The sequence below is a fragment of the Apodemus sylvaticus genome, chromosome 4 (genome assembly GCF_947179515.1).
Source record: "Apodemus sylvaticus chromosome 4, mApoSyl1.1, whole genome shotgun sequence".
NCBI lineage: Eukaryota > Metazoa > Chordata > Mammalia > Rodentia > Muridae > Apodemus > Apodemus sylvaticus.
In genome coordinates, this window is record NC_067475.1 from 77,861,337 (window position 1) to 77,882,396 (window position 21,060).

At 50.3% G+C, this 21,060-nt stretch overlaps 1 protein-coding gene across 3 annotated transcripts; it reads right to left on the bottom strand.

Moving 5' to 3' along the window:
• Positions 1-5,242: 5,242 nt before the first annotated feature.
• On the bottom strand, positions 5,243-14,395 carry Ube2q1 (ubiquitin conjugating enzyme E2 Q1). Of its 3 annotated transcripts, none has more exons than XM_052180006.1 (13): positions 13,934-14,393; positions 11,743-11,847; positions 11,332-11,436; positions 10,662-10,712; positions 8,390-8,530; positions 8,131-8,215; positions 7,445-7,505; positions 7,176-7,266; positions 7,007-7,065; positions 6,869-6,917; positions 6,518-6,613; positions 6,159-6,225; positions 5,243-5,720 (listed from the first exon to the last, which is right to left on the bottom strand). In XM_052180006.1, exons 1-13 carry the CDS (start codon positions 14,258-14,260, stop codon positions 5,689-5,691), a joined length of 1,269 nt encoding a protein of 422 aa, XP_052035966.1. In that variant the 5' UTR covers positions 14,261-14,393; the 3' UTR covers positions 5,243-5,688. The 3 variants fall into 3 exon arrangements, with proteins under 3 accessions (XP_052035966.1, XP_052035969.1, XP_052035967.1); XM_052180009.1 differs by lacking the exon at positions 13,934-14,393 and adding an exon at positions 12,620-12,728; XM_052180007.1 differs by lacking the exons at positions 5,243-5,720; positions 6,159-6,225; positions 6,518-6,613 and adding an exon at positions 6,631-6,767 and having other exon boundaries at positions 13,934-14,395.
• Between the last annotated feature and the right edge of the window lie 6,665 nt (positions 14,396-21,060).

Here is a 21,060-nt window from a genome sequence, read left to right on the forward strand (position 1 = left end):
CCCCACAGGAGAGACAGCTGTGAGGAAGAGGGAGAGCAGCCTGAAGGGGGTGAGGCGAAGTGGCCTTGAACTCTGTAGCACAGGCTGGCTTTGAATTGACTGTGATTTCCTGCCTCAGCCTCCCTCTGTGAGCTCACAGGCATGTGCTACCCCGGGAAGCTAATAATAAATTACCTCAGGAGCACTGATCACATTAACGCCCAGGCACAGTGCCAACTGGAGATATGGGGCCACTGTGAATGTGTTTGTGTGTGTGTGTGTGTGTTCACACCTGTGTGCAAGTGTGCAGATCTTTGGGTTTAACTGGCCCAGCAGTTTCCCTGGTGAGAACAGTGGGGCGGAGGAAACCAGCCTGAGCTGGTGTGAGTGCTCAGAGCTGCCGGCCTCGTCCTCTATCCCTGCTCCCAGAATTATTCCCACCTCATTTCCTCTCATCTTTCCCTAAGTAGCGCTGGTGGGAGCCTGCAGGTCTGACAGTCCAGCTTTGTCTGTGGAGGGCTTGTGAGGACTCTAGCAGCAGCCTCCCTGGCCCTCCTGCCCCACACTGAGCTCCTCCCAGATTCTGAGAGGAAGAAGAAGACGCTGCTGACTCTAAACCTCAGGGGATGAACCAGCAGCAGACATCGTGGACCAAGATGGCGCCTCTTCTCTCTCCCCAGGCCTGTAGCCTCCCAGTGCTCCCGTGAGCTCCTGAGCCCACACAGAGCCGGTCTTCTCCCAGCCCGCTTGGGCCTCGGCCTCCTCTGCAACCTCCTTTATAGCTTTGTCTCCCACTAAGAGTATAGAAATGTCCCTTTCCCCTTTTCCTGTTGTTGGGACGCTTTCTAAATCCACGTGAGGATGCAGAGTTGGGGGGTGCAGGAGAGGAAGGCTATGTCTTCTCAGCCCATCCAAGGCCGAGGCAACCTGGGGAGGGAGCACCCCTACAGCACAGTCTGATCTCCTTCTAGAGTGCTCAGAGGTCACTTCTAAGAAGTCCCGTGCTCCCTGTCCCCCTCAGATAAAGAAGCAGGGCAGCCTTTGCAGTTGCCGGAATGAGAGCATGGAGAAAGGGCTGCCCAGTCACTGGTGCTGGTGCTCGTGAGCTTCATTCTGCCTGGATGGCGGGGCAGGGATGGGGTCGGGCAGGACGAGGCTCTTAGCAACTTCTGCAGCTGACCTATTTCCCATCTGTGTACTGGGAGAGCCCATGACAGTCACTTTTCTGGATTTCAGATCACCATGTCTGGTACATCTATTTAAAAAACAAAACAAAACAAACCATTGACACCATTCCTGGCCTTAGGGAAGGCAGAGTAGTATATGGCAGACATCTTAGGACCAGTGATCCTGGATCTCTTCCACTGACTGGATATCATTACTATGTTCACTTCAGGAAGAAGGTACCAGAGCCCAAGAGGGCCAGCAACCCATTTGTACCTCAGTGATGTGCATGGCTGAGGGGTGATATTGGGAACAACAGTGTCACGTTCCCTAGATTTCTATCCCTGTACCAAGGGCTGCTGTGCCTAGGACCTGTGTCATAACCTGTCTTTCTTCTTCCTTCCTGTTGGCTGAGTGCTGGGCTGTGGTCCTCTTCACCAGGCAATTGACTGCCATCCCTGTTGGAGGGAGTCATTCGTCTTCCGTCCTCTCCTGAGGAGAGGACAGGAGGTGTCTACATCTCAGGGCCTGGCCTGGCCTTCCCCGTCAGCCCCTGGCTCTGCTGTCTCCTCACTTTAGCAGCAGCCATGCCAGTAGTGTGCTTGCTTGAATAACGGCTTTTCACACCTGTTCCCGGAGCCCCATGTCCCTGGGGAATATCACTGCTGCTTAGTTCTTAGTAGGGTGAGGGAGACTTCCCATGTCTGCTTCCGCTAGAGCCCCTAAGAGGACAGCAATGCCAGGCTTCCAGTTTTGTTTACAATTTCTTTGGAAGCAGATTTTGCTGTAGATGAAAATGTCTAGAGGGTGGAACACTGGATGGGGGAGGGGCATCTGTCACACCGTTTCTTTAGATCCTGATGGTAAGACATCAGTTTCCACAGTCTGGAAACACTGAGCCCCCACCCCCGCGCCCCTCCTTGCCCCGCCCCTTCTCAATGTGGAGGCAGAGGGTAAAACATTGCTTTGGAGAACTGAGAAAAGGCCCAGCCCACTCCCCAGCTGCAGAAGCTCTGGGCCCATGCTCTGGGAGGCTGGCCGCCTTGTGCCGAGCGGTCAGGGGGCGCCACCCAGCGGTCATTGCGGGTCATTGCATGAAAAGAGCCTCCTCCCATGCTTGGGGAGGAACAGCAAGGTCTCTTGATCTTCTGGTTCTGGATTTTGGAAGGTGACCCAGAAGGGAGCCTCCTGATCCAAAGAACAGCTGCCAGGAGATCCAGAGTGCCCAACCCAGCTGTGTCTTCAGCAGACGGCGAGAAAGCCACCCCAGGGCATCACTTTCCTCCTGTGGTGGGTGAAAGTGAAAGGGCCTTCCTGGGATTTCATAGCATAGAAATGGCATCCTGGGGGAGGGACTCCTCGTGCTATAATCAGAAGCGCTCTCCCTCTTCCTAACAACCCAGAGTTCTGGAGAAAGGTGAACTTTTGTCTGGTTCCCCACTGTCTTCCTGCACCTAAGTGCTCTCTCTCTCCATGGTAAAACCACGTTCGCCCCAGCAGCCTTTCTCATTAGAGAACTGTGGTTGTCTGAGCAGCAGGACCAGGGCTGCCTCTTTCCATGCTCACTCCTATCTTGCCCCCAGCCCTGCTTCCCACCACTTTCATCCCCCTCATGCCAGAGCTGGAAGTTAGCAGTGACTAGCAGAGACTTGTTGGGGAGCTGGTCTGCAGCCAGAGCCCGCTCACTGGGGCCTCACCTTCTGCTTCCCCCCTCTGCCACCACTGGCCCCAAGCTTTGTGTTTTGTTTTCCAGAAAATTTGAATTTATACCAGGTGTCCATTAAATCCCCAGGGGAAATCATTGGTACTTCCAAGAGCTGACTGTCCAGTCTTCCCAGCCTCTGCCAGGATTCTGTGGGTCTCCCTGGAATCTAGGAGCTGAACACAGCCCAGGAGTTGGGGGGGGGGGGGGCTGGCTGGGGGGAGGGGTGTGCGCAGCCGCCATCTGACTGCCTTCCCTTCTCTTCCAGCCGTCCGCCCTGAGATGAGGACTGAGGAGGTACACCGGGCACTTTGAGCTCATTCAGCCTGAGAGCCCTTCATTCTTTTTGTTTGTTTTTTGGATTTGGTTTTTTCCGAGACATGGTTTCTCTGTATAGCCCTGGCTGTCCTGGAGCTCGCTCTGTACCAGGCTAGACTCGAACTCAGAAATCCACCTGCCTCTGCCTCCCAAGTGCTAGGATTACAGGCGTGCGCCCTTCATTCTTGAGGCTCCAGCATGGAGTCGCTTTGTCTTGCCTTTATTCATCTTTCCAAAGGGTGAAATCTTGTTTGTCAGGTGTCTTTAGTCTCCTAAACTGGCATAAACATTTGAACCAAAAATTGTAAGCTTCCTTTAGGTTAGAAGCCTGAGGCAGCCAGGCAAATTTTCCTCATTTTTGTATGCCAGGGCAGACTTGGGGAGGTTGGAAGGGCCCTTGCCTAGGTTCCTTGGTATTGCGTGTAGAATCACGTAAAACAGTGAGCCATCGCTCTAGCGAATAAAGGTTGTCGTGTCTCAGGCTTGGGGTGACTGATGCTTTCTCCTGGTGACTGCTCACTTTCCTAACCTGTTCTCTAGACTGTGGCACGGAGACAGAGCAGCCATGTGCCTCCCACACTCATCTCCTAGGCTGTGACTACTTGGGTCATAGATACAAATTCCTTGCTTTCCCTGCTGCAAAGAAGAAATCTGCCCTTTTAATGCATGTAACTTTATGAGAAGCCTAAATTTAAAATTTTGTTAGAAAAGGGTTGAGAAGAAAAATGGAGGACTGTCAAGAGCTGGTGCTACAGTTCCCAGAACCTGGCATTTTCCTCCTATCAGGTGGACATGAACCCATGATTTCTTTAAATAAGTTTATTAGAGCCAAACTATTTAAATAACTTTATTTGATTCATCCTTTGGTAGATGAGAAAAATACATTACAAAATACATTATACAGAGGACAGCTCACAGTACACATTACTAAAAACACAATCTACATGCCAGCCCCGGCTGGTGTTAAGTTCAGAAGGAAGCCTTACAGGCTAGGAGATAGATTGCAGTTCTATGGAATGACTTAGTCCCCTTGTATCCTCTGTGTCTCAACCTCACCATGTATTAGCACCCCTAATCTGGTGGGTGTAGGCAGCATTAGAGCAGCATCAAGTAGGACTGGTGAACTCTCCATCCACCTAAAGCAGCAAGACATTCAAATCCCTAAAAGAAATGGGGGAGTGAGGGAAGTTGGCCAAACTAAAATGCCCATCTCAAAAGCATTAGAAAACATCCAGGCAACCGTCCCAGGGCTGGGTTTTCTAAGCTCCAGGACTTTGCTCGGCTGTCCCTTGTCTGTCGGCTGTCCCTTGTCTGTCGCTTCAGTCTTCCTCCAGTCTGCGAGCAGGTGGTCGGTCCCACAGCAAGCTCAAACAGGGAGATGCAGGCTCCGTGCAGGCTCACAACAGCAGGTCCAACACTGTAGCTCTGGCTTTGCAGACTTTTCCCCTGCCGTGCAGTTCCTGGGGCAGAGCCAAGGACCCACTACTCAATGCAACCACATTGAACTACTGTTTCCAGTAGACCCACAACTTGGGAATGGCTACAAAGAATCCAAAGTTCAAGTCTTTCCTTAGATAATCTAATAAAGCAGATGAGAGCGAGAAGAGGAAGGCAGGCAAGGAACCAATGGTTACAGCCGCTCGCTCTCACGGTGCTTGGGCTTCCGGGAGCCCGAAAGCCTCATGCGTCGGGGAGCCAGGGCACCACCCCACTCAACTTAAAAGTTTATGAAGCAGCTACTCAAGTCTCATCTTTTTCTTGGAAATTTCAAAAATGGAGATTAGTACTAGGAGGTACTAATAATCAGGGTGTTCCTGGGCCTCTGCGCTGTAGTTCAGCAAGCCAGACTGTTCCAGACTGTTCCGAGGAGCATAGGCGCTGGTCGCTCCAGAGGCCTTCAGGAGCGATCTAGGGTCAGCCCAGGCGACCGCTTCAGCTTGGCATTCTCTTGTGCTAGCAGCAAATTGCAGCCTCTGCAGCTTCTCCTGCTACTGAAGCATGGTGGGCCTGGCACCCCTCCTCCCCCCCAGCAGTCAGGGGATGTGGGAATAAAAATAAAGATGAGTCAAGACCAGCATCTTCAAATTAACAAACTGTAATTGTTTTCCCAAAGATACATTTTTTCATACACATCCATCATACACTGTAACCAAAAAAAGCAGTGTACATGAAATAAGAGAAAATAAATTAAAAACCCATAGCATAGGTAAGGAGGCTCTAGTCTGGAGCACAGCTGAGTTTCCAGCACTATAAGGAGGCTTGAGAGTTTCTTTATAAGAATGCCTGCTAGCAAGGGTTCCAGCGAGGTGGTTGGCCTGTAGTCAGTCTTGAGTACTGAGACAGTTCAGTGTTGTGGGCTGTTGTTTTTCCTTAGCGTTTACAATAGCCATCATTGTCCTGCAATAGGCAGAGCTATCACGTCCAGGAAAAATGAGGGGGAACCAGAGGCAGCGTGAGATCCAAACACAGCATTCAAAGGTAATTGGTCCAGTGGTGCCTGGGGGGGAGGGGCCGATACTCCAGGGTTAGCCATCTTCCTTCGGGGGTGTGTACCAGCCTGCACAAAACAAACAAACAAACAAACAAACAAACAAACAAACCAGCACAGTGAGCACAGTGAGGAGCAGGCCCAGGCCAATGTCATCTACCTGATTCCTGAGGACACCTCCATGTGCCAGGAAATCAGATCCTAGGATATTGATCCTGAGACTGCTCACCCAGAGGTTATTATAAGGGAGGGAGAATGGTGAGCCCGCCCAGGACAGGAACTGGATGAGCTTTGCAGAGAGTGACAGCAGAGGACAATGCCCAGGCTGTCTTCAACCCCACTGCTAGTTACTTCTTGGGAAGAAGGGTGATAGTACTCCAGACTTCTGGAGAACTGGGCAGACAATGGGCCAGTGGATACAAGGCTCAGAAAGCAGAAAGGCCCCTGTCCTTGACTTGAGCGGGGCCAGGGCCGGGGCCGGGGCCGGGGCCTGGGGCCCAGCCTCACCGTTTTTTTCGTGGATCTGCACCAAGGACTTGTAGGACTGCTGTGCTCTCGTCAGACTGTACTGAGACTGGGGAGAGAAAACCACCAGATCAGGTCATGGTCAGCTGCAACCTACTGTCCCTCACCTGCAGGCTGTCATCCAGGGACCCACGAGTCTCAGCTTCTACAACCACCCATCTCTGCCTGGGAAGACCTTGAGGATACACCACACATGACATCCATTTCCAGACCTGTGCCACCCCAACATCCAAGGCTGCCCCCCTGGGACCAGCGCCCTCCCTCCATTGCAGGGGCCTTATCCTCTGACCCTAAAAGGCAGCCTTAGCTGGCTCGTGGCTCCACAGTCCCAGGACCCTTACTTTGTTGGCTCCAAACTGCACCCGTGCCTTCCCCTTCACCAGCGTGGCGCTGATCTGCATGATGACGGACTCTATGGAGTAGGCACTGCTCCAGCCCTGGGCACGGCAGGGACAGAGCAGGAAGTCAGGGTACAGCTTCCTGAGACACCTTCAGCACCTTTCCAGGCAAGAGGCTGCCTTTACAGAAGGGTCCCTTTACTCCCAGTACAGTCAGCACCTGTCCGCCTAGGTTGCTGGGTACAGGCTATGCCTAGTGCAATGAAAGGGCCAGATTATGGCTACGGTTTGTTCCCCCGCCCATTAACCAATGGGGTTAAAGCTCAGCCAGCCCCACCCAGGCCAAGGGCTCACCTGCTTGGTGAGAAGCTCCATGCAGATGGCACCTCCGCCCAGAACATACCTGCAGAAGAAGGGTTAGTCAGCCGGGCCGGGCCCTTCCACACTGCGGCAGGCACCACAGCGGCCTAGTCCCTTTGCCCAGTCACTCACCCTCCAGAGAGGACTGGAGACACAACCCTGACGAACGGTGGGTCAAAGGGGAAGTTATCCTGAGAGAGAGGCAGGTAACAGTTAGGGAAGGGAGGCGGGCATCCTCACAGGACTTGAGGCAGACAGGGAAGGCTCAGCCAGGGACAGCACTGAGAACAGGCCATCTTACTTTAAAGGAGAAGTTGAGTAGGATGAAGTCTGCTCCTTCCTTCTCCTTTAGGATCTGAAGATCATTGTGCAAAGCGCTGTCCTGGTCAACTCTACAAAGCAATGAATCTGGGCTCAGCCTGCTGGGTGCTGACCAAGCAGCCTCCTGAGGGTCCCACTGACCACACCTGCTCCTGGGACCCCCAACCAACCCACTGAAAGGGACAGGACTGGCCCTAGGGCTCCCCCAGTCGCTCCAGTCATGTAGCTCATCCCAGAGCCGCCACTCACTTGAGGAGTTTGACATTCCAGTCATAGAGACTGTCATTCACGAGTTCGACTGCATAGTTTCCTGGAAGGAGAGGAGGCACTAGCCTCAGTAAGATGGGTCTGGACTGAGAGGCAGATTCCTCCCTCCCTCCCCCCACCCCACCGCCCACCCCCCGTAAGAAAAAGGCTTGAGCTAGGGGCGATGCAGCTTTTAATCCCAGCATTCAGGAAGCAGAGGCAGGTGGATCTCTGAGTTTGAGGCCTGCCTGGTCTACAGCCTGAGTTCCAGAACAGCCAGGGCTACACAGAGAAAGGATGTCTTGGCAAACCAAAAATCCCAAACCCCCAAACCATCACCACCACCACCAACAACAAAAACCCTCAAAGGGTCCAGGTTTGTGTCTGGATATGTACCAACCCATGCCTTGAGGAGTTCTAATCCTTGTCTGAAAAGTTTATAAGCATTTGTATGACCTAGAAATTCTCAGGGGGTCCTTACCAGCACACTGTATCCTTTTAAAAATAATTCCATTATATGCTCATTACATGTGTAGTGTATGTGCCACCCATGAAGTGGAGGCTCTGTCATGTGGGCACTGGAGACTGAATTCAGGCCCTGAAACTCAGTGGCAGTGCCTTTATCCACTGCTGATCTCCATTCTGTGTCCTTTTTGAGGAGCTCCTGAGCAGCCCCTGAGTAAACTCACCGCCTTTGAAACTCTGTGATCGGTATATGTCCCTGAGCTCCTTCATCAGCCGGTCAGTGGCCTGCACCGAGCCAGACACTGCACCCTGGGAAGGAGGCAAACACCATTACTCCATGTCTGGCACCAGGTAGACCTCAAGGCAGTCTGGACTAGGGATAGGACTGGACAGATCCGGCTCTCCATACTGCCGGGCAGTAGCCTGCCACTCCCCAGCCAGGACCCACCAGCCCTCTGCCTTGCCTTTCTACAAGGCACGTACATTTAAGTAATCTTGCCTCTGGTTCTTTTTAATTTTCTCTAGGATGGCCAGGTTTTCTTTTCCGATGCCATCATCTTCAGACTTCTTGCCCTCGGCTGGCTCTTCCTCTTTCATTTCATAGTGATCTAGGTCTTCTGTATCCTGGGGTAGGAGTGCAGAGGAACGGCACCACAGAGGTAGTAGATAGACTTTTTCTCAGGACCACTTGTCCCAGAGCCCCAAGCCCCCATGGTGTTCTTAGCAGTAATTTCCCAGTTCTAGAAAACAGCTCAGCTCTATATGCCCCTCTTAGTCTAAAGGCCGAGGCAAGTTTGTTTTTAGTTTTTGGAAACAAAGTCTCATATAGCCCAGACTAGTCTTAAACTCACATAGATAGCAAGGATAATCCCAATCTTCCTGCTCCCACCTGTCAAGTGTTATAGATACAGGTGTGCACTGGCCTTTATTTTAGACAGGGTCCTGCTGTGTAGCCTTTGCTGTCCTGGAACTCACTATGTAGACCAGGCTAGCTTCAGACTTGCAGGGATTATACTGCTTCAGCCTCCCAAGTGCCAAATTAAAGGCCTTGTCAACACATTTGGCTCCCAAGGTAATTTCCTTTCTAAATTCTTAAACCACTGCAGCAGAACTACAAGAGGGCTGAGAAAGGGACTGTCTTCTTGTCCCTAGGAAAACCCTGCTCTAACTGTCCCTAAAATTCCTTTGGCAGCAGAAAACTTCCCAATTTCTAGATGAATGACTTTGGCTTGTAGTGGCGAAATAAAAGTAAAAGCTTGTTTTACTAGGCTAGACTCTCATCCAGGAGTCCTCAGGACCCTAGGCCTAAAGGAGAAAACTAAGCCAGCCTGGCTGCTCAGTGGGTAAAGGTGCTTGCTGAGAAGTCTGATAACTGTGTTCAATCCTTGAAGCCTACGCGGTAGATAGAACTGACTCCTCAAAGTTCCCCTGACTTACAACACATTTAAAAAAACAAGAAAAAAAGCAAACTAGACCATAAATGTTTTTTTTTAATCCCTACAAGAGCAGGACAAGAGTCAGGCCCTGGAAGCGCTCACTGCCGAGATGGACATGCGGTGCCCAGAGCAGGAGGTAGGACTGCTTAACGCTATAACCAGCTCCTTATTCCCCTGCTCTGAGGGAAGCAGCAGCTTGCTGCTGAGCAGAAGCCACCCTGTGGCAACTTCAGGCCCTCAGTCAGGTGCTGTGGGTGTGGCACAGAGGGCTGAACATCTCAGGAAGGACTACGTTTCATGGATCACCAGCCCTCTGTGGGTCTGAAGATCAGTAAGGTTAGAGTCTGCATCCAATGCTAGGGAACAGCATGATCAGAGACTCCTGATAACAAGACATCCTGTGCCAGGGCGACATTCAACAGCTTACTTTATTCCTTTATAAAGTATTTATTCTCCTATCGTTATCTTCACTTATCACAGAAAGGCTGAGGTCTAGTAAATTAATGTTCACTAATTTCATTAATAAGTTTTATTAATTCTCCAGTCAAAGGAGACGTCACAGGAGTAAGTGGCTTACACTCTATCGATAGCTTGGGTGGCACGTGTCTGCAGTCCTTGCACTTAGGATGTAGACGTGACAGGATCAATTCAAGCCATCCTCGACTAGATGCGGGAGTGTGAGGCCAGCCCAGCTTACACGAAAATAAATGGGAACTAGGGGAATGGCTCAGCAGTTAAGAGGCTGCTCTTCCAGAAAACTGGTTCCCAGCACCCACACAGTGACTTACAACCATCTGTAATTCCAGTCCCAGGGGATCTGATGCCTTTTTCTGGCCTCCACAGGCATTACACAAATGTAGTGCATAGACACTCACACAGCAAAAACATCCATACATATAAAAATAAGAAAAACACAGTATCTATATTTTTTAAAGATTCTGTCAGGTACACTATACACTATTATCTGAAACAACCATGTGATATGCATCACAATCCTATTTCATAAATAAGAAAACTGCAGCCTAATGAGAATAAGTACAACTCCCCAACTAGGATAATCAGGATACAAGCCAGGGCCTATCACGACCCCTGAGGCCATCTGTGATTAGGTGTGTCCAGTGTTTACTTGCTTTAACACATGACAACTAAATGTTTTCAAGGAATGGGCATAGACAGCGATTCCCTTGACATCAGGCCACTCAGTCTTTATTCTATGGTATGGTTCCTTTCCCCAGCTTGAAGCTGGAGCTGTTAATATCAAATGGCCCACATTGATGACCAACACCTCCTGCCAATGCCATCTGGAGCAGTAAGCCTACCTCAGGCATCTCTTCATCTTCATCTTCTGAAGACACTTCTTCCTGCGTGCACTGCAGTGGAGAAGGAGGAAGGATGAAGATCAGAACCAGCGGGTTGCTAGAACGCAGCATCGGATCTATCCCCCTGGCCTGGAAGGCCTGGAAGCTGGGCACTGCCCATAAAGATGCCAGTTTCTCCCCCAGCCAGATCTGAGCAGAAGCAAGAGCCCAGGGGATGGATGACTTTGATACCAGCCAATCATTCTCTTCCTACCACATGCTAAAGGGGAAAAAAATTAGTTGTTTTTGTCATCTATTCTGCAGAGCCCAGAACCCTCCTCTCATTTGATCTTCTCTAGAATGAGAGTGCATTTCTGGTCCTAAACAAAGGGCCTGGTTTGATGGGTCCGATAGCCATCAACTGCTATTGCTCCAATAATAAAAATTCCCTCCTCGTCTCACCCCTCAGGATGCTGCCCCTGAGACCGAGTTCTGATTGGATAGAAGCAGTGAGTAGTGCCCCATTTAGCTGGGTTCCCATCTGGAGAAGAAAGCGGCTGAGAATCACATGTGTGTTGGGAGCAGTGGGGGTGGGAAGGAGCTACTGCAGTTCCATTCCAATTATCAAGTATTTCTTAGGCACTCTGGGATGACTGCCACAGGACCCAAAGCCCACTCCTCAACTGCATACCTGCTCTGCTGGCAAGGGCTGGTCCAGCATTTCCACATCAGGATGCTGAGGGAGGTTGTAGAGTTTACACAGGTCAGAGATGATCCTCTTCAGATGCTGCAAGAGCTGAGGTGGAAACAAGTACATCTTTCTTACTGCAATCTGGATATCTGTGTGGGTGAGCTTTTAGCTTAGATCTCAAAATGGTGGCTGGCCCTCTACACTGGACGGACCGCGTGGGTATAGGGATGACTTTCCCTAACGGACCTAGCCTGCCCCCTCTGGCTTCAGTAGGCAATTCTAAGAATTCAGGTCTAAGACATTCCAGGCGGGGCCCCATCCACTTTCAGACCTAGCCGCTGCCTCTCCCGGGTACTGTAGTTGCTGAAACCTCTTCAGGAACACACCCACTCCTCCCCACTGCCCTCTCACCAAAGTATTCCCTTTCTTTATGTCCACCAGCCTCTCCAAGACAGCAGCCAAGTTAGGGTCATCGGACTCCACCGACCAGATGGGGGGCACAGCAGGGTATGACTCCTGAGGGGGAAAGCAGGGAGAGTGGTCACAATGAGAAACTTGAAGAGAAACCAGTTTTTGTCTAGCCTGCCTTCTTCTCTGAAGACTTCTGGTTCCTTTCCTTCCCACCACCATGCCCTCCCTACACTCATAACTAGTAACTCAGCTTCCCTAGAAAAACAGCCTGGGAAGACCATACCCAAGAAGCAACCTGTGGACTCTCTTCCTCCCAGAGAAAGACCCAGGGAAAGCTGACGACAGTAAAGGAAGTACTGGCTCTACTGTCCTGACTGCCTGCCATGCTCTAAGTTCTCCCCACACCCAGGCCAGAGTCCTTCAGTGTTTGCAAACTCCAGAATCAGGGAAGGGAAGAGCACCTCATAACAGTCACACTGATGAGAATAATGCAGGCTTGTGGCCACCAGGGGAGGAGGAACTAAACTAAAATAGTTTCCAAAGCTAATAGTAAAAGGGCATTTGTGAGATCCACCCCCACCCCCGGAGCCCCTCTAAGACCCATTCTCCCTACCGCTCCCTCAGGAACCTGCCCTCATCCCGAGTCCAGACGTGGGCTGGGAGAAAAGAGCCTCCGCTACTGGCATTCCCAGCATTCCTGAGCCACCATGCCACAGGAGCCTGAACAGCCTCCTCTCCTCTGCCCAAGGCATGGGGGCCAGTGTAGCCAAGTTTCATTTAGAGGGGCCATGGGCACTGCAGCTGAGAACCCCCAAAGTCAAAGAGAGTAGATGGCCTCTGGCAACTGAAAGGAAGCAGCTGGAGGAAGCAAACCTACCCGTAAGTGAATCCACTTAGCAAAATCCAATCTTTGATGTCTCAACACATGCCAAGGAAGCCTTACCCACTTCTACTGGGGCTCTTAGCGATGCCATAGTTCTAACCAGTGCTGCAGGAAAAACAGTACCAAAGATGCTAAAATCTTTACTTGACTGAGCCACTCCTGGTGGTCATAGCTTGGTGAGGTAAGTCTCAGCTTGGATAGATGAGTCCCCATCAAAACTCAAGTATCTCACTGTTCCACTCCCAAAGCTACCTCACCAAACCCTGACCTGGTTTGGTGGCAGAAAGGGCTAGAAAACACCATGAAAAATGAATGGAAGCCTCCAAGAGCCACAAAATTCACAAGTCTGTCTTCCCCCCAGGCAACTCCCATTCCCAGTGTGAATTAAAGGTACTGCCCACTAGCTTGCTCCAGGAGGGACCAGGCCATTACAACATGAGCACTACATCTCACAGTACCAGCTGTTAGAAAATTGCACCCAACAATTTCCTCAAGGGACACTAGGGGACACATGTAAAGTGCTTCCTAATCAAGTATGGTTAGGATGGAATGATGCTTACTGGGGAGGAAGGCCCTGTTGCTGCTCAACACACACACACACACACACACACACACACACACACATTGCTGTCATCACCAGAAAAGGCAACAATCACCTAGGATAAGCAGACATGGCCCCAGGAATGGGGAGGAAGTGGCAAAGTCGCTACCAGCCAAGGCAAAAAGAGGAGTTAAAGGTTAGTCACACCGGAGTTAGGAAGAGGAAATCCAACGTGGAGTCAATGCACGGCACTATCACTTGGTGAAATTCGGGGAGCAAAGAGCGGTTGTGCGAGGGATGCCTGGGCAAGGAACCCACAGGTGGTAACATCTAAGTGGAAAGAACTACTGAGAAGGGTCATTACGGAACTGGGCTGAGTTCCAGGCTAGGTCCTTCCAGCAGAGGCCTGGAATCTTATTAGAGTCGGGGTGGGGAGAAGAAATGGGCATTTCTAGGTGACATGGTAAAGTTGTGGAGGAGTACGCAGAAGGAGCCAAAATCATAAAACCTGAGGTGTGGGTGGATTGATAGGAGGAGGTGGTTGAGGGGCCACATGTCCCGGTGTCCCTCGCTCTCAGGGGTCAACAGTAGAGACTGTGACTGCACCACAGAACCTCAAGCTGAAGAAACAAGTGCAGCCTGGAGAGAAGGAGCCAAGCACCAAGAGGGGGCTCCGGCCTCCGGGTCCTTCAAGAGCAGGAGGTTGTGTGGTGTGATTTCCAGCACCAGACAAGGGACCCCCAGCATGGCGCAAGCGAGGTCCTCACCGTGATGTTGCAGTGGATGCGGACGGGGTCCCCCGGCACCGATCCCCGGGAGGGGAGATGGGGTCCGGGCGCAGCCCCGGCCCCAGCCCCTCCGGCTCCGGCCAGCAGGAACTCGCAGCTCAGCTCGTCCAGGCAGGCGCTGGCAATGCGGAAGCGCTCGTGGCCGCGGTGGAAGATGGACTCGAGCAGCTTCAGCTCCCGCCTCAGGCAGGGCCCTGGCCCCGGGCCCCCTCCCGGGCCGCCCCCGGCCCCAGGCGCCGCCCCCTGGACCCCCAGTTGCTGCCCCGGCCCCGGCTGCTGCTGCCCCTGCGGCTGCGGCTGCTGCATCCTCCGCTCCGCTCCGCTCCGGGGCCGGCGGGCCGGGAGCCTCCGGCCTCCGCTCCGGGCTCCGCCGCCGCCGCGGTCCGCACTTCCTGATCCCCCCTTCGCCAAGATGGCGCCGCCGCCACCTCCGGGACAGGCCCCCTCCGCTCGCCGGCCCACCCCCCCACGGCCGCCGGAAGCCGCGCGCCCCTCCCCCTCCGCGGCGGCCCCGCCTCCGGCCTCACGTGACCTCTGAGCTCCGGCCCCCGGCACGTGATCCGCGCGTCTTTCCCGCCCCCCGGCCCGCGCCTGTCACCCTCCACATGTGACCCTCGGCCCTCGCCTAGCTGCTCGAAGCGCTTCCGTGCGTGTACGTGCGTCGTGCGTGACTGTGCACCGGGGCCTCTGCCAGCGCTTCCCTGTCACATGGCCGGCGTCTCTTGTCACGTGGCCGGCGCCTGTGTTCCCAGGGGCTCCCCGCGCGGGACTCTCGCTTCCTGCTTGCGTCCCGCGGCCCCGCGTGCGGCCGGTAGCCGCGTCCGCCCTGTGTCCCCATCGGGGTCGTCGGGCCGGGTCGCCCGCCTCTGCGTCTGCGGCGGGAAGGCACCTTTCACGACGGTCGGAGAAACTGACTAGGATCTCCCTGCGGTTCCTCTACGGCGTGTGACCGTAGAGGGGTTATCTACGCTCCTATGGAGCCTCAGTTTCTCCATCAGAACAATGGCTCTGTACAAGACGGCGAGGCCTCTTTAGCCTGTTCCCAAAGACTAGTTGCAAGGATACTGAGGTGTCGCGTATGGTCGCTGGTCAGTTACGGCTGAGGGGAAAGATGGTGCGGCTTCCTCCACCGAATCAGGACTTCGTTACTTGTGAGTGCAGAGTACTGACCCAAGGGTTGGAGAGAGACACCCTTGCCCACTCATCCTCCCACCTCGTCGCACTGATCCTGAGCGGGGCTTGAAGTTTGCGGCAGTACCTCATCGTTCCCACTAGGTGGCACTATCATAAAGGACAACGGAGGGTCCTGAAACCCAGAGCTGCAAACGGCAGGCAGGTGCCAGCCTGTTGTAAGGCCTGATGGCTTTGGGGCCAATTCACCATGTGAGCCGTTGTCCCTTCTGCCGTCACCACCTTTGTGTTTGTTGGAAGCTGATTGTACCTTGGTGCTGGGCTACTAATTCACTCAGTGATGTTAGCAGAAAGCTTTAATTAGCCAAGTTTAACTCTGGATGTTTAAAGAAATTCGTGTTCTTTGAGTCTGGGGTTGGGTGAAGGGGTTTTCTAGTGATGAGAGCAGCCTGAACATTTAGCTGCATACCATCTTTGTGCCTGCATCCACAAGCTGGAATTATAAAATACTAGGGTAAGCCAGTACTAACAGAACAGAACAACTAACTATCTAGGAGAATCAAAAGTCCAAGGCCTACCAGGATAACTTAATAAATAAATTCCTGTCTCGACCAAATAACTAATTATAACGGCTGGGGATGTGGTAGAATGCTTGCCTAGCAAGTAGAAGCTCTGAATTTGACATTCCCCCCCTCATCACACACAAAAAGAGTAATTTTAAAATGGCTAATTTATCAAGCATTCCCTAAGCCAGGCATACTTAGCACATGTTTCTAACCCTCTTAACACCATCGCAAGGTGAGTGTTTTAACCTGTATTTTACAGATAAAGGTCAGGATCTATAGCTACTGAGCAGAACTCTGTCTCCATGTCCTCCACCCTGTTCTGTTGGCTTGCCTGCTTCCTTTATTTCTTTTGTTATTGGCAGGGTCTTGCTATATACCCCAGGCTGGCCTGAATCTTATTCTCTTGTCCCAGCTCCCCAGTGCTTAGCTTATAGGCAAGCATGCGCCACCCTGTTCAACCCCCCTCTCCGACCAGCACCCCACACTTCCTTTTAGAACTTTTCACAGCTCACATGACCTTTAGCCCTTACCCAAGGAATTGGAACTGGAGCTCTTCCTCACTCAGCCTTCAAGAACTGAGATTACATGTGCACGCACCAGGACTGACGAGCTTTATATAAAAGCTGTGTATGTATGTGTATGTGTGCCTGGTGCTCACAGAGCCAGAAGAGGGGGCACTGGGTCCCATGGAACTGGAGGTAAAGAAGCTGTGTGGGTGCTTGGAACTGAAACCTGGCTTTCTGCAAGAGCAAGAAGTGTTCATATCCACCGAGCTAAGTCCCCAACCCCACAGACAAGTTTTAAAGGTATACATTTACTTACTGTCCTGAAGGGTGAGCCTGGGGCCCACACAAGGCTTTGTTGTTGAACTACGTCCCATATGGGGTTTATTTGGAAGAAAACATGACAGTACTGCAAATCAGTAAGCCACACCTCCCAGAGGAACCCAGAAGTCCAGGTCTGTGGGCATAGTGCCTTCTACAGCTTCTCCATTCAGCATCTCAGCTCTCTGGCTGAGATAGCTTTCAGTTGCTTCATAAGCTTCATATGAAATCACACCTAAAATAATTGGGCATGAGTGTGGTAGCCATCTGAACTGAAAAAGAAGTGGATATATTTATTTAGTGAATGTGGAGGCAAGTGGTCACTTGCCTCGTGGAATTCATATTAAAGAAAATAGAAATTATAAAGCCAGAATCTACAAAACCAACTGACTTGTTAAATGTGGGAAATGAACAAATACTTCCTGAACACCTACTGTGTATGATACTGAAGAAACAGCATTGAGTGAAACAGATTCAGTCCTTACATTCTCAACCTGACATGAGATCAGACGTGGGCCAGCCAGATGCCACACAAGCCTGAGTTTAATCCTAGGTACCTGAAAAAGCAGAAGAGCATAGACTCCACAAAGCTGGCCTCTGACCTTCACACACCATGCCATGGCCTTTGCCCCCAACAATAAATGAAAACTTAGGAAACCAGACATTTAATGCATAGACAGACACTCGAGCACTGAGTTTTAGTTGTAGTAAATGCCTCAGAGGAGAAGATGAGATCTGGAAAGGAGTTCTGGAGAAATGACACTAATTTCTGAAGAGTGAGTACACCATGTGGAGCAAGAGCTGACAAGTCCCACTTTACAGTGTGAGACCACCAGGAAAGGCTACAAACTCAATTCAGATTGCAATTAGACTTATTAAAACTGCAAGTAGGGTGACAGCCTTAAAGCCACATCAAAGGCCTGCTACCAACAAGGGCTTAAGGGAAGGATTTTGAAGGTGGAAATGACAATTACCTTGCTTCTGTGGAACTTGTAGATGTGTAAGAAAGTGCTTAACTCCCCTCAGCTATGTGAGGCGCTGCCTCTTTCCCCTTGTTCACGGCTATAAAGGAGAAACCTCTGAAAACAGTGATAAGCAGATTTACAGAAGCCAGAGCAAGCTGTCAATCATCTCAGAGCAGTTGCACCATTCTGTGGGGGCTAGAGTTTGCTAGGAGTTCATCTTTCAGAAATGTAGAGCAGAGCTCTGCCAATGGGTATCAAGGAGGTACCTGGTACAGATGTAGTCTCCTTAGCCATCACAATGGCACATAAAGGTTTTGAGGAAAGACGTAGCAAACTGAAGGAACAGGAGAATAATTGGTCTAGAACAGAGGAGAATGACGGAGGTAGGGCAGGCAGAGACCGGATCTTGGAGCGTTTAGGGATTTGAGCTTATTGTAAGAACTAGGAAGATGGAAAGGTCAACAGAGCTGTAATCTGTGGAAGCAAATATCAGTAGTGGCCCTTACAGCGGAGCTTTGTGGGAAACCAAGACTTGGTTCTGAAGTGGAAGGAGGTTAGGAAGAGAGAAGGGGGATCCAGACTCAGGATGCTGAGACAGGAAGATCGTGAATTTGAGGCCAACCAAGGCTACACAGATCCTATCTTTAAAAAAAAAATAGGAAAAAGAAATAGGGATTGTAGGGTTATCTCAGTGGCAAAGTATAAAACGTTTTAATTTTTTTCTAATGTCTCCTTTTCTTACAAACAGTAACCAGTTCTCTTAGCTTCCTGCCAGCCCTGTAGTCTGAGTGTGGTGCACTGTAAGAGCTGTCAAAGCTTTGGCCCTTCTTTCCAGCCTGCAGTTGCTATATAATACCACAAGACTTTTCAAAATGGCAGCAACAGGACACCTCAACTACCGTACTGAGGCAGTACCACAGGAGCTGTCCATGGTGACAACACCTTCTTTCCTGCCTTAGCCTGCGGCCATCATCAAAGTACCATCAAAGGAAGAGGTTACTGCAGGAGCTGTCCACAGTAGGAACAGCTCCTCACCAACCTACCACAGCAGCTTATCAGTAATGGGAAGGTCTTCCTGTCAACCCATGGGCCCAATGCAGGCAAGGCGGGTGGTGGAAAAAAACCCACCAGTTCCTGAGCTCCCCAAGCTTAGGACTTGAAACCCCACCATTCCTCACATTGGAAATCTGAAAAGTTGGAAAAGTTCCTCACATTGGAAACTGAAAAGTTCCATCCCACTAAGAAAGCCTATATAAACCCTGCCCTTTGTCCAATCTCTGCTGTCCACTTCCGGAAGCCACTCCTGCATTTCTCCTTCCTCCTCCTGGATTCATCCCTCCAATATCTTTCATGAGATTTGCCTCCTGGTGTGACTCTCACAAGGGAAGAATTAGAGAAGGGGAGGGGCTCAGGCCCCTGATTTCTTTAGCTCAGCTGGAGATACCCTCCCTGGGAGCTGCAATGTCTCTGCTGAGAAGGCTTCCTCTCAGAGCTGCGTGGTTCCTGGACTCCCGAGTCTCGGGATGCCCTGCCCTTGGGACACTGCCCCACATCAGAGCTGTGCAGTTCTCGGGCTTTGGAGTCCCAGGATAGCCTTCCATCTGAGCAGGAACTTACAAGCCCTCCTCCCAGTTTATAGCTCAGCCCCTTCAAAGGTTTCTCCCAGCCATTCCTCCCTCAGTTCAACAACAGTATGCTTAAAGAGTCCCTTCTCTCAGTTTCCTCAACACTGGCAACTCCAAAACTACAACAACTGTTCTAGCCTATCTCCTCAGCTCAGCCCTCCCCGCTCAGCTCTCACCAACTGTCTTCTGTCTTCTCCTCTTACTCTGTTACCCACTTCACAGTCAACTCCCTTCTCTTCTCCCTCTGCTAGCCCAGTGCTTTCTCAGAGTTAGCTGGCTTTAAAAAAAAAAAAAATCTTCTCCTGTTCCCAGAAATCCAAGAGGCAACCAACACTGAAGATCTTAGAGTCAAGCAGTTCTAACAGCTAAGAATTCTTAAAAGGTCAGTTGACTAGCAACTGAGGATCCTTTAAAGGCCCAGGCACACAAGATAGATCACACTACAACAGAGGGTTCGCTGAGCATCTACAATCCCTAGTGTATACCACCAACAAATAATAGAATCCAAGAATACTTACCCACACGGAGAGAGACTTGTGAAATGGTGAATGAAGAAGGATGATTACAATGTATAACACACTTTGTTCCTCTTTGCAAAATGTCTACAATGTATGTTTTATGTATATATTTATATGCCCAAAATATGAGAGCTGAGCAGTGGTGGTACACACCTTTAATCCCAGCACTCAGGAAGCAGAGGCAGGCAGATCCCCAAGTTCGCGGCCAGCACAGTCTACAGAATGAGTTACAGGACAGCCAAAGTGGCACAGAGAAACTCTATCTTAAAAACAAAACAGCAATAACAAAAAAGACGTGAAAGTAATTTTAAATAGGTGTTTTTATTTATTTAAAATGATAAAAATATTTTTAAAAGTAGTGTTATTTTAATAATTTTAAATAGGAAACAACTCAAATGTCAATCAAGAATGAAATGGATACGTGATAATATATTCACACAATTGAACACTCCAGCTATGAAGTATAAAAAACAATATCCATGACTCTCAAAAACATAATGTCAATAAAACAAACACAAAAGATTATGATTCCATTTATATGTGGCTGGGTATGGTGGTGCATGCCTGGAACCCAACACTTGGTAGTCAGAGTCAGCAGGATAAGGAGTTCAAGGAAAGCCAAAGCTATATCCTGAGTCTGAGATCAGCCTGGGCTTCATGAGACTCTGTCTCACAAAAGCAAAAACAAATTATGATAACATGCACATACTACAAAATTTACTATTTCATTCATACTACAGTGTAATAATCTCCAATAACTAGTTCCAGAATTTTTTATTTTATGCACATGAGTGCTTGCTTGCATGGTATATGTGCAGATGTGGTGTGTGTGTATCTGTATCAATGAGTACAATGTCTGTGGAGGCCAGAAGAAGGCACTCCACCCCCTGAAATTGGAGTTGAAGGTGGTTATGAGCTGTGGTTGCTAGGAATCAAACTGGAGACCTGGAAGAGCAGCCAGTGCTCTTAATCACGAAACATTCTCCAGCCCCAGAAACCCAAACTTGAAGAGACAAGGGGTCTCTTATCTTTGAAAAAGAGGAATAGTGACAGGGAGAAGCACCTGGTTATTGGTAATTGTTCTTTTACTCAAAATCTGGGCATTTCTATCGGGATAATGTATCCAGATATGCTGACTCTACTTCTCCGTGTGATTGGTACACCTAAATACTTGTAGATACAGAGTTTTGTCTCTTCCTTTGGAGGCATGGTTTTGAATCCTCTGCTTTACCACTTCATGTTTTAAAGGTGGTCTTCATGAACATGAGTGTCACTGCGGTTACAAAAAATTTAAAATGCAAAACACTTTAAATAAAGGAAATATATTAATTTTAATGTCTTCAGGAAAAAACATTCCTTGTAATCAATGGCACTAGAACTCTGCTTACTCACTGTGTGTGTGTGTGGTGGTGGTGGTGGTGGTGGTGTGTGTGTGTGTGTGGCTGATAATTCTATGTTTGCCCCAACCCTGTATGGT

Bases quoted from the DNA above. Each gene is read 5' to 3' on its own strand.
- Ube2q1 (XM_052180006.1), bottom strand. From the start codon at position 14,260: ATGCAGCAGCCGCAGCCGCAGGGGCAGCAGCAGCCGGGGCCGGGGCAG. The intron at 11,848-13,933 runs GTGAGGACCTCG...TTTCCCCCTCAG, and splicing joins GCATCCACTGCAACATCACG to GAGTCATACCCTGCTGTGCC. The intron at 7,066-7,175 runs GTAAGATGGCCT...CCTCTCTCTCAG, and splicing joins TACTCAACTTCTCCTTTAAA to GATAACTTCCCCTTTGACCC.